We start from the raw sequence: 13,876 nt of genomic DNA, 5'->3' as shown, positions 1-13,876 counted from the left end.
CATGAGTATTATTAGCTTACGGCCAAGATATCCTACATGTTACTTTAGTGCATTCAAGATCAGCGATGAATGCTTAATAGTGCAAGAATGGACCAAATATGTGATGGGGGAGCGCAGAGAAGTACTAGGGGGCAACAAACAGATGTGCTACCCAAAATTAGGAGACAGGTTCATCTACATGCTCCAACTTGATCAAGGAGGAGAGCTACACATGTTTTATGTTATTTTACCTAAGAGAGAGCAGCAGGAGTGATTAGCTAGCTAGAAATGAGTTTGAGGATGATGATGTGCTACACTATTACTATGATGATAAAATAGCTAGTGTTGGTGGTAATGACTATGATGATTATTATTAGCTAGTGTTGGTGGTGATTAGCTAGGTAGAATGAGAGTTTGAAGATGATGATGTGTGCTACAATATGACTATGATGATTAAATAACTAATGTTGGTGGTAATGACTATGATGATGATTAAATAGCTTGTGTTGGCGGATTAGATTCAAGTGGAGGCAACATGTGGTGCACATCGAAAGTACTACTAGTCCAAACTAGATCAAGTTTGGATTTGTAGTATACTTTTGACATGCACCACATATTGCCTCCACTTGAAACTAATCCACCTTCATTTGACACACTATTATGGACATAATGATGTAAACCTCATAACTGGTATTGTACCAATATTTGTACGACGGCGCATAAATACACTAAAAATAAAAAAATAAAAAAAGAATACTAGTAGCGATGGACAGAAAACGCGCTGCCAGTAGTTGCATTAGCAGTAGCGTGGGATTGAACAAACGCTGTAGATACTTGTCCTAGCAGTAGCGCGTGCGGTCACGCTTTACTGCTAAGCAATAGTTGTAGCGCCTTATTAGTAGCGCCGGTGCCCGCGCTACTGAGAGGCCCAAAACCCTCGCTACTGCTAGGCTTTTCCCTAGTAGTGCCCCTTTAGTACCGGGTCGTGGCACCAACCGGTACTAAAGGGGGGCCTTTAGTACCGGGTGGAGCCACCACCCGGTACTAAAGGGGGCGCGGTTCCCGCCGCTTGGCCTGGCCAAAAAAGGCCTTTAGTACCGGTTGGTGGGTCCATCCTATATAAGAAAACACTTCAAAAAATTCAGTTTCTCATCTGCTTCTTCTCCTCTACCCCGTCGCCCGCCGCCCCCGTCTCCATATCCCTCGTCGCCGCCCCGTCCCCGTCCCTGTCGTCGCTGCCCCGTCATCCCCGTCCCCGTCCCCGTCATTGCTGCCCCGTCGTCCCCGTCCCCGTCGTGCCCATCGTCACCGCCGCCCCGTCCCGGCCCGGCCCGCGTCGTCCCCGTCCCCGTCGTTGCCGCCCCATCCCCGTCCCAGTCGTCTCCGCCCCGTCCCTGTCCCCGTCGTCGCCATCCCCGTCGTCGCCGCCCGTCGCCGTCCCCGTCGCCGCCCCCCGTCGCCTCTCGCCTCACCGGTGAGCACACACACACACATACACTTTGTTTTTCTGTTTTTTAGTTACATATACTTTTTTCTTCTGTTTTTTATTTATAGAAATATTTATAGAAATGTTAGAAATTTTTCTGTTTTTAGTTATAGAAATAGTTATAAAAAAGTTACAAATTTTTGTTTAGTTATAGAAATATTAGAAATGTTATACAAATGTTAGTTATATAGAAATGTTATAATTTTTTTCTGTTTTTTAGTTATAGAAATATTAGAAATGTTTTAGAAATGTTAGTTATATAGCATTGTTAGAAATGTTATAGAAATGCTAGTTATATAGAAAAGTTAGAAATTTTAGTTATCAAAATCCAATCATTAAAAAAATGTTACTTTTTGCGGGCATATAGTATTTGTTCTCGACGATGCCCGGCCCGCATCCTCGCCGTCGACCCTTCCGCGATGACGTCCGGCTGACCCATGTCCGGGATTGGGCTCTGCTGGGCTAGCACTGGAAGGTGCTGCCTGGAGGGGCGCGCCGCTTGATGAGGAACCCAACCCCGGGTCCCGTCGTCGACCATGATCTCCTTTGGTGGCGTTATCGTGGGACACTTTCGGAGCGGAGGGAGCCGGCCCCACCAGAGGTGGTACGTCGCCGTGTCAGGGAGGAGGACGAGCACGTCCATCGCTACATGGTTGCGTTAGAGGGCGGCAGGTTCTCCAATACCTGGCAGGTTCTTCAGGGATCTCACTTGAGCTATGATCCTGTGAGGGTTCCTTCTCTTTGAGTGTCCATCGCCCGCGCCGCAGGAACCGCGAGTGGCCTAGATTCTTCTGTAGTATTCGATCTTTATTAGCTACCTAGCCAGTGATGTATTAGATATATAATATTCGAGACGATGTATTCGAGATTATATATTATTTGAAATGATGTATTCAAGATTATATCTATTATTCGAGACGATGTATTCAAGATTATATCTATTATTCGAGACGATGTAATTTGAATACTAAATTGTTTTATATTTATTTTGGATTAGTTAAATAAAAGTTATGGCGGACAATACCGGCAGAGAGGGACAAGAGACCCTGTTCGATATCATACACCATCCTCACGGGCCAGATGATGATCAGAATGAAGAAGATTATGACGGCTCCGAATTTCTAAACAACACCGGGGAGGGTGATATGTTATTCGATCGTGACGACCGAATTGATGAAGTCATGAACTATGATTATGATGATGACGAAGAAAATGTTGATCTTGAAACAACAAAGACCGGCGAGGTATATATATTTATATAAGCAGGCATCTGGTGATCATCACATGTTTTAAATGACTTGAAGATATATTAACGAATTGACCTTTCTTCTTTCAGCCATCCGGATCGAGCAAATCTTCAGGCAACAAGAAACGAGGCCCGAACAAAAAGTTGAAGGAGGGTGTAAAGTACAATATCGAGGCCATCAAACCTAATGGCGAACCATTAGCGCCTAAGAAGATTGCGAACATGTTCATTCGTCAGTGCGGAGTTCTTGTGAAGGACCAACTCCCGATCTCCCTTCAAGCATGGAGAGAGTCAGCAAAACCACGTCCAGATGTTACTTTTGTCGACGACAGACAAAAAGGTCTGCTTTGGGAAACTCTCATGGAACATTTCACCCTACCAGATCATTTCACAGATGCAGATGTGGAGAAAGTCAAGGACGCTGCTCTTAGGAAGATGGCGGTTGCATTGAACAACCACAAGAATCGTGTATGGGACAAGTACGTCAAGGGAGGAAGGAAGACTCCAGTATTCGAGGGAACACTAGAGAAGCAAAGTGCTCATTGGGACGATTTCGTGAAATTCAAGGATTCGGAATTAGCTAAGGAACGGTCGAGAATAAACAAGAAGAATGCTGAAAAAAGGATAAGTTCCATAAGCTGGGGCCAGGTGGCTACGCGGTGGCAATGCCTAAGTGGGATAAGTCTGAGAAAGAGATGGAGGATGCAGGTGTCACTCCGGTTACTAGGAGCTGGCCCCCCAGGTGCAGGACTTGGTTCTATGTGCATGGGGGGGAGTTGAACCCAAAGACAGAGCCAAAGGCATGTCTGAACGGAGCCGACGATAAGCTACTTGTTGCAATAGAAGAGGCTCGATCGGGGGTGTTCCGGCCCAACAGAGAGAACGATGAGCTTACGCGTGCCCTGGGAAATCCTGAACACCCGGGAAGAACACGAGGCAAGGGCGCTATTCCGTAGTATGAGGGGTTTTCGGACTGGAACGCCGACTACAGAACCCGTGCGAGAAAGAAGATTGTGGAGGAGAAGAAGAGGAAGATGGAGGAGGAGCAGAGCAAGCTAGACTATGAATGCCTTCAAGGCCTAGAAGCAAGGCACGCGGACTTGGCAGTCAAATTCCGGCGCCAGCAGGAGCAGATCGACTCACTTAGCCAGCAAAGGGGGTCTCAGCAGCTGCAGCAACTAGCGGATGATCCACCATTGGATAGCACCGTCCCATCCATGCCGAGAAGCAGCGTGGGTTCCGCCCCGGGCGACGCAATGCTGGATAGATACCCCGTGGATGACATCATGGAGAACACTAACTGCGAGCTACACTTCACAATGAAGAACCTATCCATGAAGGTGGCGGATGCCGTTGCTTTTACAAATCCCCCCGAGGCAACCTTCCATTGCAACCGGATTCCAGCGGGCTATGCTCGTGTCTTGGTTGATGAGGTGGTGGACCCATATTCGGGGCTACAGCTTGACATTCCTGGAGGTGACGATGAGCACACATTGGGAGAGGCCATACATCGTATCATCCTATGGAGAAAGGATTGCATTGTCTTTCGAAGGCCACGGACACCGCGTCACCTGACTCCTCGTCGAAGTCCGCCACCGAGTCAGCAGACTCCCGCTCCTCCAAATCCACCAACGTGTGAGGCCACTCCTCCTCCTCCAAGTCCGGCAAAGTGTCAGGCCGCTCCTCCTCCAAGTCCGACACAGCGTCATACGTCCACTCCTCCTCCAAGTTCGGCACAACTTCAGGACACTCCTCCTCCAAGTCCGGCACAGCTTCAGGCCACTCCTCCTCGTCCAACTCAGCCACGTCAGCCGTCTCCTCCGCCTCAGCAATCACGGAAGAGAGCCGCCGCAGCTATGGTGCATAGCGGTACAAGTCGAGGTAGTACGGGAGGTACAGGCGGAGGCAAGCGATTTCAATATGGTCCAAGCAGCCTCGCGCCTCTTCCTCAGAGGCCTTACGACATGACCGAGGAGCAAAACAATTCCATAGTGCGGGCAGAAGTGGATGCCCATTTTGCACCGAAACCGCCACCGCCGCCAAGGGAGAAAGTGCCTGAGGAAAAGATTGACCACTTCATTCGTATGGCTGCACCACTAGCTCCCAAGCCTGTTGACACAGACTATGAGCGCCACCTCAGGAAGTTAAATCGAGAACGTCTATAGAAAGAGGCGAGCTCGAGCTCGAGCAAATCAGCTGGCAAAAAATGCGGTAAAACCGTTCCCCAGCTGGGAGAACAGGCGGCGCAATCAATCCCCCCGCTTGTTGTGCCAACAACACATAAGAGTACACGCTCCCAATATTATTGTGGGCAAACCGTTAACGTTCCCCAGCTAGGCGATGTGGTAATAACCGAGGAGCATATAAGGCAGGCTGAAATCCTCAAGATCACTGTTGGACAACTCCTCGAGATCGAGCCCATGCCTCTGCTTACAGAGGAGGAAATAAAATGGAAATATATCTGGGCCAACCTTTGGTTGAGCCAGACGAGGTCAAGAAGTTCCCAACGAGAATGTATGAATTGCATCAATGGTACATGAACATTACCAAGATTTCCAATCAAGAGTCCCTCATGGTGGATGTCAAGAAGGATCTTTACTACCATGAGAAAGCTGTGGCCGTTGAGTATTCTGAACTATTTCAGTTATACAATCAAGACACACTTGACAAATCTATCGTCAGTTGCTATTGTCTGTAAGTGATTTCTTTCTGTAATTTAAGTCTCAAGCTAGCTGTAGTGATCCTTTTGATCAATCATTACCTGTAACTATCCTTACTATATTCTTTTCTATGGTATTATGCAGGATGAAGATGTATGAAATGAAAAAAGGTGGACGCTATGGCATTGGGTTCATTGACCCAAACACCGTTAATGAATACACATGGAAATTAGATGCATATCATGAAAAAAGTGTAGAGGACAGCATGCTAGAGTTCTTGAAGCGCCTCAATAGCAATGAAGATACACTAGTAGAAAAGGGGGCAACGGTCCGGGCTGGGTCAGCCCATTAGTCCCGGTTCAATCAAGAACCGGGACCAATGGGGGCATTGGACCCGGTTCGTGAGCCCAGGGGGCTGGCCGGGCCACGTGGGCCATTGGTCCCGGTTCGTCTGGACCTTTTGGTCCCGGTTGGCGACACGAACCGGGACCAATGGGCCTGGCTCCTGGCCCACCACCATTGGTCCCGGTTCGTGGCCTGAACCGGGACCAAAGGCCCCCCTTTAGTCCCGGTTCCAGAACCGGGACTAAATGGTCGGTCCTCGTTGCGATTCACAGTTTAGTCCCACCTCGCCAACCGAAGGGCGCCCACACTGGTTTATAAGCCTGTCCCTCTCTTCATTGTTGAGCTCCTCTCAAAATGAAAATAGATGCCCCTATACAGGAAATTTGACCTAAATTCATAATGAATTTCTCTGAAATTCATGGAAATTGATTATGAATTTAGGTTGAATTTTCTGTATAGGCGCATCTATGTTCATTTTTTTAGTAATTTTAATCACAAACTTGAGATTCACACAAATTTCAAAGAATTCAAATTTTATCTATTCTAATTTGAAAACTAATGGCACTAGTAAAGTTAATCACAAACTTGAGATTCACACAAATTTCAAAGAATTCAAATTTTAACTATTCTAATTTGAAAACTAGTGGCACTAGCAAAGTTAATCACAAACTTGAGATTCACACAAATTTCAAAGAATTCAAATTTTAACTATTCTAATTTGAAAACTAGTGGAACTAGCAAAGTTAATCACAAACTTGAGATTCACACAAATTTCAAAGAATTCAAATTTTAACTATTCTAATTTGAAAACTAATGGCACTAGTAAAGTTAATCACAAACTTGAGATTCACACAAACTTCTAATTTCAAAGAATAAAATTATCTAAGTATTTTCTGTTCAAAACATTATAAGCAAAAGGAAACTTTAATAGCAAAAAGAATTATCATAAATATTTCTTTTGTTACAAACTAGTGATGCACATAAATTTCAAAGAATTCAAATTTAAACAATTCAAATTGGAAAATTAATGGCACTAACAGAAAGTTTATAATCTTTATTACCTAAAACCAAAAATAATAACTGAAAAACTAGTAAGTATTTTGCTGTTAGTAAAAAAACAAAAAACTGGATTTTTTTTAAAAAAAATGCCGCCTACTGGGCCACCACAGCATGCATACGACTAGAAACCCGCTAGTTGGGCCAGGATGCAGGCCACAGTAGGCCCAGTAGGCCCACAAGCACAGAGAATGGATTTAGGCCCGTAAGCCTGCAGTAGAGAGGAGCTCGAAGTGGTCGGCTCCGCAGGGCTTATAAACCACTCCGAGCCCCTCTCGGCTAGCGAGGTGGGACTAAACATCCCAACGCACCGCGGCAGTTCCAGTACACGCCCTTTGGTCTCGGTTAGTGGCACCAAACGGGATGAAAGGGAGCCTTTGGTCCCGGTTCGTGGCACCAACCGGGACGAAAGGCCGCTGCTTCCCGCCCTTTGGGCTGCCAAAAAGTGGCCTTTGGTCCCGGTTCGTGGCACAAACCGGGACTAAAGGGGTGCATTGGGCCCGGTTTGTGCCACGAACCGGTACCAATGGCTTTGCTATATAAGCAAAGACTTGGGAAACTTTCGCATTTCCCTCGCGGTTGCCCCCGACGACACCGAGCACATCGACGCCGCCAGGCTGCCCCGACGCCGTCCGCCGCCCCTGCCGTCGCCCCCGACCGCGCCGTCGCCGTCGCCCGTGCCTCGCCGCCCCGTGCCCCCCTGCCTCCTCGCCGCCGATGCCGTGCCCCTCACCGTCGCCGTCCGCCGCCCCTGCCGTCGCACCCGACAGCGCCGCCGCCGTCGCCGCCCCGTGCCCCCCTGCCTCCTCGCAGCCGACGCCGTGCCCCTCCTCGTCGATCGCCGCCCCGGCTTGCGTAATTTCCTAATTTAATTAGAATGTATAGTTAATTTAGTTGTATAGTTAGGATGTATAGTTAATTTAGATGTATAGTTAATTTAGTTGTACTTAATTTAGATGTATAGTTTAGATGCAAAAGTTAGAATTTTTTTCTCTTCATACATTTTTTTGGTGATATTATTGTTGCATATGCAAAAGTTTGTGTGTTCATATATATGCAAATAATATGTCAAATTTTTCATAGAATTTTTATGATTTTTTTGTTGTAATTTTGTTCATAGAATTTTTATTTTGTTCATAAAATTTTTATTGTTTTTTCTGTTGTAATTTTGTTCATATTGTGTAGGAATCTGAACATTATGTATGATCAAAGTCATTTATGTATATGTTCATATTTAGAAGAAAAAGAAGGAGAGAAAAAAGGAAAATAAGAAAAGGAAGAAGGAGAAGAAGAAGAGGAGAGAAATAACAGGAGAAATAAATAAGAAGATGAAAAAGAAGAAGAAAAAAAGAAGAGAAGAAGAAGGAATAGAGGAGAAGAAGAAGAATTCTTCTTGTTCTCCTCTATTCTTCCTTCTTCTTCTCCTTTTTTTTTCTTTTTTTTCTTCTCCTTTTCCTTTCTTCTTCTCCTCTTTTTTTCTTCTTCTTCCTCTTCTTATTTTTTGTTATCGGGTATGTCGTTGTCGACATACCCCCCCTCCCCGATAATTAACTTTTAGTAATTAGTACTACTTAGAAAGTGTTTAATGGAATTTGTTAGAACTAGGTAAACTTGTTTATTTTTAGTAAGTACTACATTATTCTATTTATAGTAAGTGCTTAGTAGTTGAACTAGTTGATTTAATAAAACTGGTTTATTTTACTATAGAAGTAGTTTATTTTTAGCAAGAAAATTAATAGAACTAGTTTATTTTTTTAGTTAAAGCAATTATTCCCGCATCGACGTGGACGATGCCTATCCCGCATCCTCGTCGCCGAGTCAGCGGCGGACGACACCTGCTTGACCAGATGGGCCATGTCCGGGACTAGGCTCCGCCGGGGTGGTACTGGGAGGCGCTACCTTCCGGGGGGCGTAGCTTGGTGAGGAGCCAGCCCGTCGTTGACCCGATCCTTGTTTGGTGGCGGTCGCATGGGCCAGTGACGGTGCTGAGGCTTCCGGACACCGCGGAGGTGGTACATCACCGTGTCAGCGAGGAGGACGAGCACGTCCGTCGCTACATGGTTGCGTTGGAGGGCAGGTTCGAGAATACCTGGCAGGTTCTTCAGGGATCTCACTGGAGCTATGATCCTGTGATGGTTCCTTCCCTTTGGGTGTCCACCGCCCGCGCCGATACACGTCGGGCGCTACGGTTCTAGCTGTACTGGCGATATGTATGATATATAGTATTCGACGTGTATTAGTGATAATATTCGATGTACGGACACATGGAGATGATGTAGTTTTTCTTATAATTGAAGGCATCCTAATTTGAATACTACTTTATTTTGCGATTTGATTTTTCTTATTGAATGCTCAAATTGGAGAGCACTATGTAAGGCATATGCATATGATTAGTTGAATAATAATGATCTAATTTAGTCTTTGAATTATGAACGTATAGGAAATGTTATCATCGGACGACGAAAGTCTCCCGGGGTAGTGCAACTGGTGCCACGATGATCGAGGTGAGTGCGACAGGCCTCACCTGGATGATGGTCGGCGCTTCAGCATTAAGCTCGAGGAGACCTTCGAAGTTGAAACGGTACGCAACGACGACAAGTGTTTTTTTTCATAATTAAGCATGACTTCAACTATTTCAACGTGTAATTTTCATCTTTTACAATTCGAGTATAGTTTATCCCATGCCATGCAAGACGCTATGTCTTGGAGAGGATGGATTTTGAAGACCATGAATATTTTGAAACGAAGAAAATTCACCTAAGGACCCATCATGATGTGGATTTTGAAGTAAAGTTGTATAATGCTAAGAGCGTAACCCATTTTGGTTGCAAAAATTGGGAAGCATTTTGCAAATTGTATGGTTTTGATGAGGGTATGCTTGTCACCATGGATCTTGGTGATCCTAAAATCGAGCAAGACAATATGGACATTTGGGTCCTTGTTGATACTCCTCCAGTTCTACCGCTATGTGAGTTTCTCAAACATAGTTAATTATTAATTAATTTATATTGTTCATTTCAAAATAGTTGACAGCTTATTTCCATTGACAGCTTATTTTGAAGTATCAAAGAATGTGCAGAAGATGGTAGATAGAACTTACTACACCGATGGCTCTGAGTTAACATACAAGGAGAAAACTCATCTGGTTGGATTTTGTAATGATCTTGAGAATTACAATATCTACAATCGAACTGCTCAACATTATGGTCAATACGTGCCACTAGTGCACGTGTTGAACTACGGTAACTACCATGGAGATACCATGGTAAGATTTTTTACTATTAGGACATCTGTGCATCTTTTTGCATACTTCTAAAACTAGTACATCATTGCTAACTACGAAGTTATTACTATGTTTTTCAACAGAGAATCCCAGAGGATTGTGTGCCTCATTTGATGTATCAGAATGGCGGCAGCCTTCGTGTTTTGAACATATATCCAGGTCATCCTATGAATCTCAACTGTCCATACCGGATTTCAAAAAGAAGTGGAGACATGAAAATCAAAGGATGGAAAAAATGTATGGACAGTCATAATGAGCTTCTTGGAAGCAAAAGGAAGCGAGGCGTAAGAATTGGAGGCAGGATGATCTCCATTCTTCATAATGGAGAGTCAGGGTCTATATTGTTTTATGCTATTTTACCTTAAGTGTGTTTAGGTCCTACCTGATACTGATGATCATGTGCTAAGAACAATTATGTAGGGTTGGGTTCGATGACTATAAGGATGATGATCGTATGACTTATTATTAATAACGAGTAGAAGTTGTATGATGATGCTTGATTAATTAGTAGGACTTGTTATTATATATGATGATGTATGATGCAAGCATGCATGAGTAATTATATATATATATATATCTACGGGTGAAATGAACATAGCAGTACCATAGGTAAACCAAGGATGAAGATATAAGAGAGGACAATTCTCTCTATTAGCTAGCTAATAACAACCTAAAAATAACCCCCTAAACCCATAAAACAGCCACTTTTTTTTTAAAAAAGAAAAACCTCAGCTCCAGCCAGCTGCTGACGCGTGGAAGCCTTTTGGTCCCGGTTTATGTCATCAACCGGGACCAAAGGCCCCCCTGCCTGGGCTGCCGACAGCGGCCACGTGGAGGCCCATCTGTCCCGGTTCTGGTTTGAACCGGGACTAAAGGGTGAGGGTATTAGTAACGACCCTTTAGTCCCGGTTCAGGAACCGGGACTAAAGGCCCTTATGAACCGGGACAAAAGGCCAGTTTTCTACTAGTGATATACTACTTCCTTACAACTTTCAGTGAGTCACACTGTCTTGTACTACAAATTCTCTGTTTTTTCCTACTAGCTAGCTACATGTTTTTGCTTACATATGCCCGCTTAATTAAGACATGCAAACGTGTGTGCATGCAGATTTCACTGGATCTTGTGTATCATTAAAGTTGACGCCGGAACAGTTGAAATACTGGACTCCCTACTCAAAAAACAAACTGACTACAACGTCTAGTATGGGATAGTCAACAGGTAATTTCAATCATTATTAACTGTATATCTCGGCCTGTTTAGTTCGTCATTTCTTGATATGAACTATTTAATAACCCCTTTATTCATTTTCTTTGTCAGCAGGCAGGGCTTGGGCAAGGTTCATCAGCGTCACTCCAGGCCAATGGAAACGAAGACTGAAATGGTTTCGACCCAAGGTAAGTATTTAAGTAGTAGTAGCTAGCTAGCTAGCTGCCATATCTTTAATTATCATGCTTGATTAATTATTATCTGATCAAATTCCATTCTCGTAAAGGCCCTTGAGCAGGCGCAGGGGACTGATCTGTGTGCATACTGCGTTTGTGAGAACATTCGCATGATGGCGTCCGAAAGGAGCAGATCTCAAAGACAGGAATGGGTACGTTTGTCAGAACACTATTCACAATTTTTACACCATTATCGATATCTAGTCACACAACTAATACACATGCATATTGATCTCCTTCTTAACAGTTCAGAGAGGTGCGGGAGAAGCTCCTACCAACGGAGCGCGTACAAGCACTTCAAGAGGAAATAGCGGGATTTTTGCTCGACCAGGTCATAAATCCGAACGGAGAATACTATTACCCGCTATCGCCCCCATGAACCACTTCCAATTGTCATTGTGCTCCGAAGGCACCAATTAGGCTAATGCCACTGGCTCCGAAGGCAACATAGTAGGAAAAATTGTATATAGCTAGCTAATTCTATATATATATATATACATGTGTGTATGTATGAATTAATATGGTGGTTTGTGAGACATTTGATAATATATATATGATCGGTTCTACTAGAAATTCTATTTATATATATGCATAACGTGTACAATGTGTAGTATCGTAAAATACCAGCAAACGAAAAAGAATTAAATGGAAAACACAAAATTAAATGAAAAAGAAATGATAAACCCAAAACCCCCCAACCTTTTAATACCGGTTGGTGTCACCAACCGGTACTAAAGGGCTCCCTGCCCCCGGAGCTGGCTCGTGCCACGTGGTTGCTCTTTAGCACCGGTTCATGCTGAACCGGTATTAAAGGGGGGGGGGGCTTTAGTGCCCACACTTTAGTGCCGGTTACCGAACCGGCACCAAAGGGCCTTACGAACCGGTGCTATTGCCCGGTTCTGCACTAGTGACCCGACCTGTCTGGCTCGCGCCCATACACACGCTAGTCGAGCCTAGTGCACCGCCGCGGCTTATTCACCCAACACTCGCGCCCTAAGCCGCGGCTCATAGCAGTCCGGCGTCCTTGACGTCGTCCACCAGCAGGGCTCGCTCCGGCGCTAGCGCCTTCTTCATTTGCAGGCATACCCGCTTGAAGTGTCCACGGTCGCCGCATTTGTAACAGCGACCGTGCCGGTTTCCGCCGAAGCCCGACGCCTCGCTGCACACGTCATCGTCGTCCCGTGCTCCACCTCGTCGCTGCTCCCGCGCCCTCCACTGCGCCGCCATGTATAGCAGCTCGCCGTCAGCCCGCTCGCCGCCCGCCTGTCCGCGTCGCCGTAGCCGTTCATCGAAGGCCTTCAGGCGACCCAGCGCGTCCTCGAACAACAGCGTGAACAGGTGGCAGAACTGCTCCATCTCAGCAACCGCCGCGTACAGGCGATCCGGGACGCAGTCCAGCAGCTTCTTCACCATCGCCGCGTCCTCCAGCGCCGATCCCAGCCCGGCGTAGCGCGCCGCCATGCTGCTGATTTTGCTGGCGAAGTCATCCAGTGTCTCGCCGCTCCCCATCCGCAGCAGCTCGAAGTCGCTCCGCAGCGTAGCCGGCCGCGCCGCCCTGACACGATCGGCCCCGACGAAACGTGCCCTGAGGCTGGCCCAAACCTCTGCCGCCGTCTTGTTCGAGGCCACCTGCAGTAGCAAGTCCTCCGCGAGCGCCCCGAGCAGGTAAGCTCTCGCCGGCTTGTCCTTCTTGGCAATCACCGCCGCCGCGGCGTCCTCCGGCACCACCACCGCCTCCCACAGCCCGGCCGTGTCGAGGTTCGCCTCGACCTTGATGGCCCACGCCGTGTACTTGTCACCGGTTTGCTGCGGCACCGCCTGCGGCAGCGATCCACCCGCACCGCCGCCGTAGGGGACGATCGACATCGCCGGTGCGCCCCGACCTTAACCTGGCTCTGATGCCAACCGTTGGAACCGCCAGTCCCTCGCAGCTGCCCTCCTCTCTCGCTCTGTTGCCGTGGCTCGAACCAACGAGGAAGAAAGAGAAGGAGGAAGAAGAACAGGGACACGGCGAGGTGGTTTTCTGGTGCACGAACACCTTTCCTTGAGCACGAACTCAACACACACCCCACGCCATTACAACGATCGCCACGGCGACTCTTATACCTGGACAACGCCGGGCCACGACCCGCACGCACCTGCCCACTACGCCACCCGGTCCGGCCCGCTCGACGCGCACGCACGACGAGCTCCCGCGCGCTTCCCGTGCCAAGCCCTTAGTGTGCTCGCCGCGTCCCCCGATCGCCAATGGCTATGCCGCGCACACGCCCGTGCGATGTTCACCTGCATGGACACACCCACGCACTACATGCACACCTACACGCACGCCTACCCCGCGGACCCGGTGCACCCGACGCGTCCGGCTCACGCCCATACAC

General features: G+C 46.8%; 1 protein-coding gene across 1 annotated transcript; it reads right to left on the bottom strand.

Moving 5' to 3' along the window:
- Positions 1-12,503: 12,503 nt before the first annotated feature.
- On the bottom strand, positions 12,504-13,364 carry LOC147974278 (uncharacterized). The gene has a single exon (XM_087519432.1). The coding sequence runs from the start codon at positions 13,362-13,364 to the stop codon at positions 12,504-12,506; it is 861 nt and encodes a 286-aa protein (XP_087375558.1).
- Positions 13,365-13,876: the final 512 nt, after the last annotated feature.

This window comes from Triticum urartu, chromosome 4A (assembly GCF_056163025.1).
Source record: "Triticum urartu cultivar PI428250 chromosome 4A, HENAU_Tu73, whole genome shotgun sequence".
Classification (NCBI taxonomy): domain Eukaryota; kingdom Viridiplantae; phylum Streptophyta; class Magnoliopsida; order Poales; family Poaceae; genus Triticum; species Triticum urartu.
The sequence above is the reverse complement of the archived record's forward strand: the minus strand, read 5'-3'. Positions and strand labels throughout refer to the sequence as shown.

Coding starts and splice junctions, on each gene's coding strand:
- LOC147974278 (XM_087519432.1), bottom strand. CDS start 13,364: ATGTCGATCGTCCCCTACGGCGGCGGTGCGGGTGGATCGCTGCCGCAG.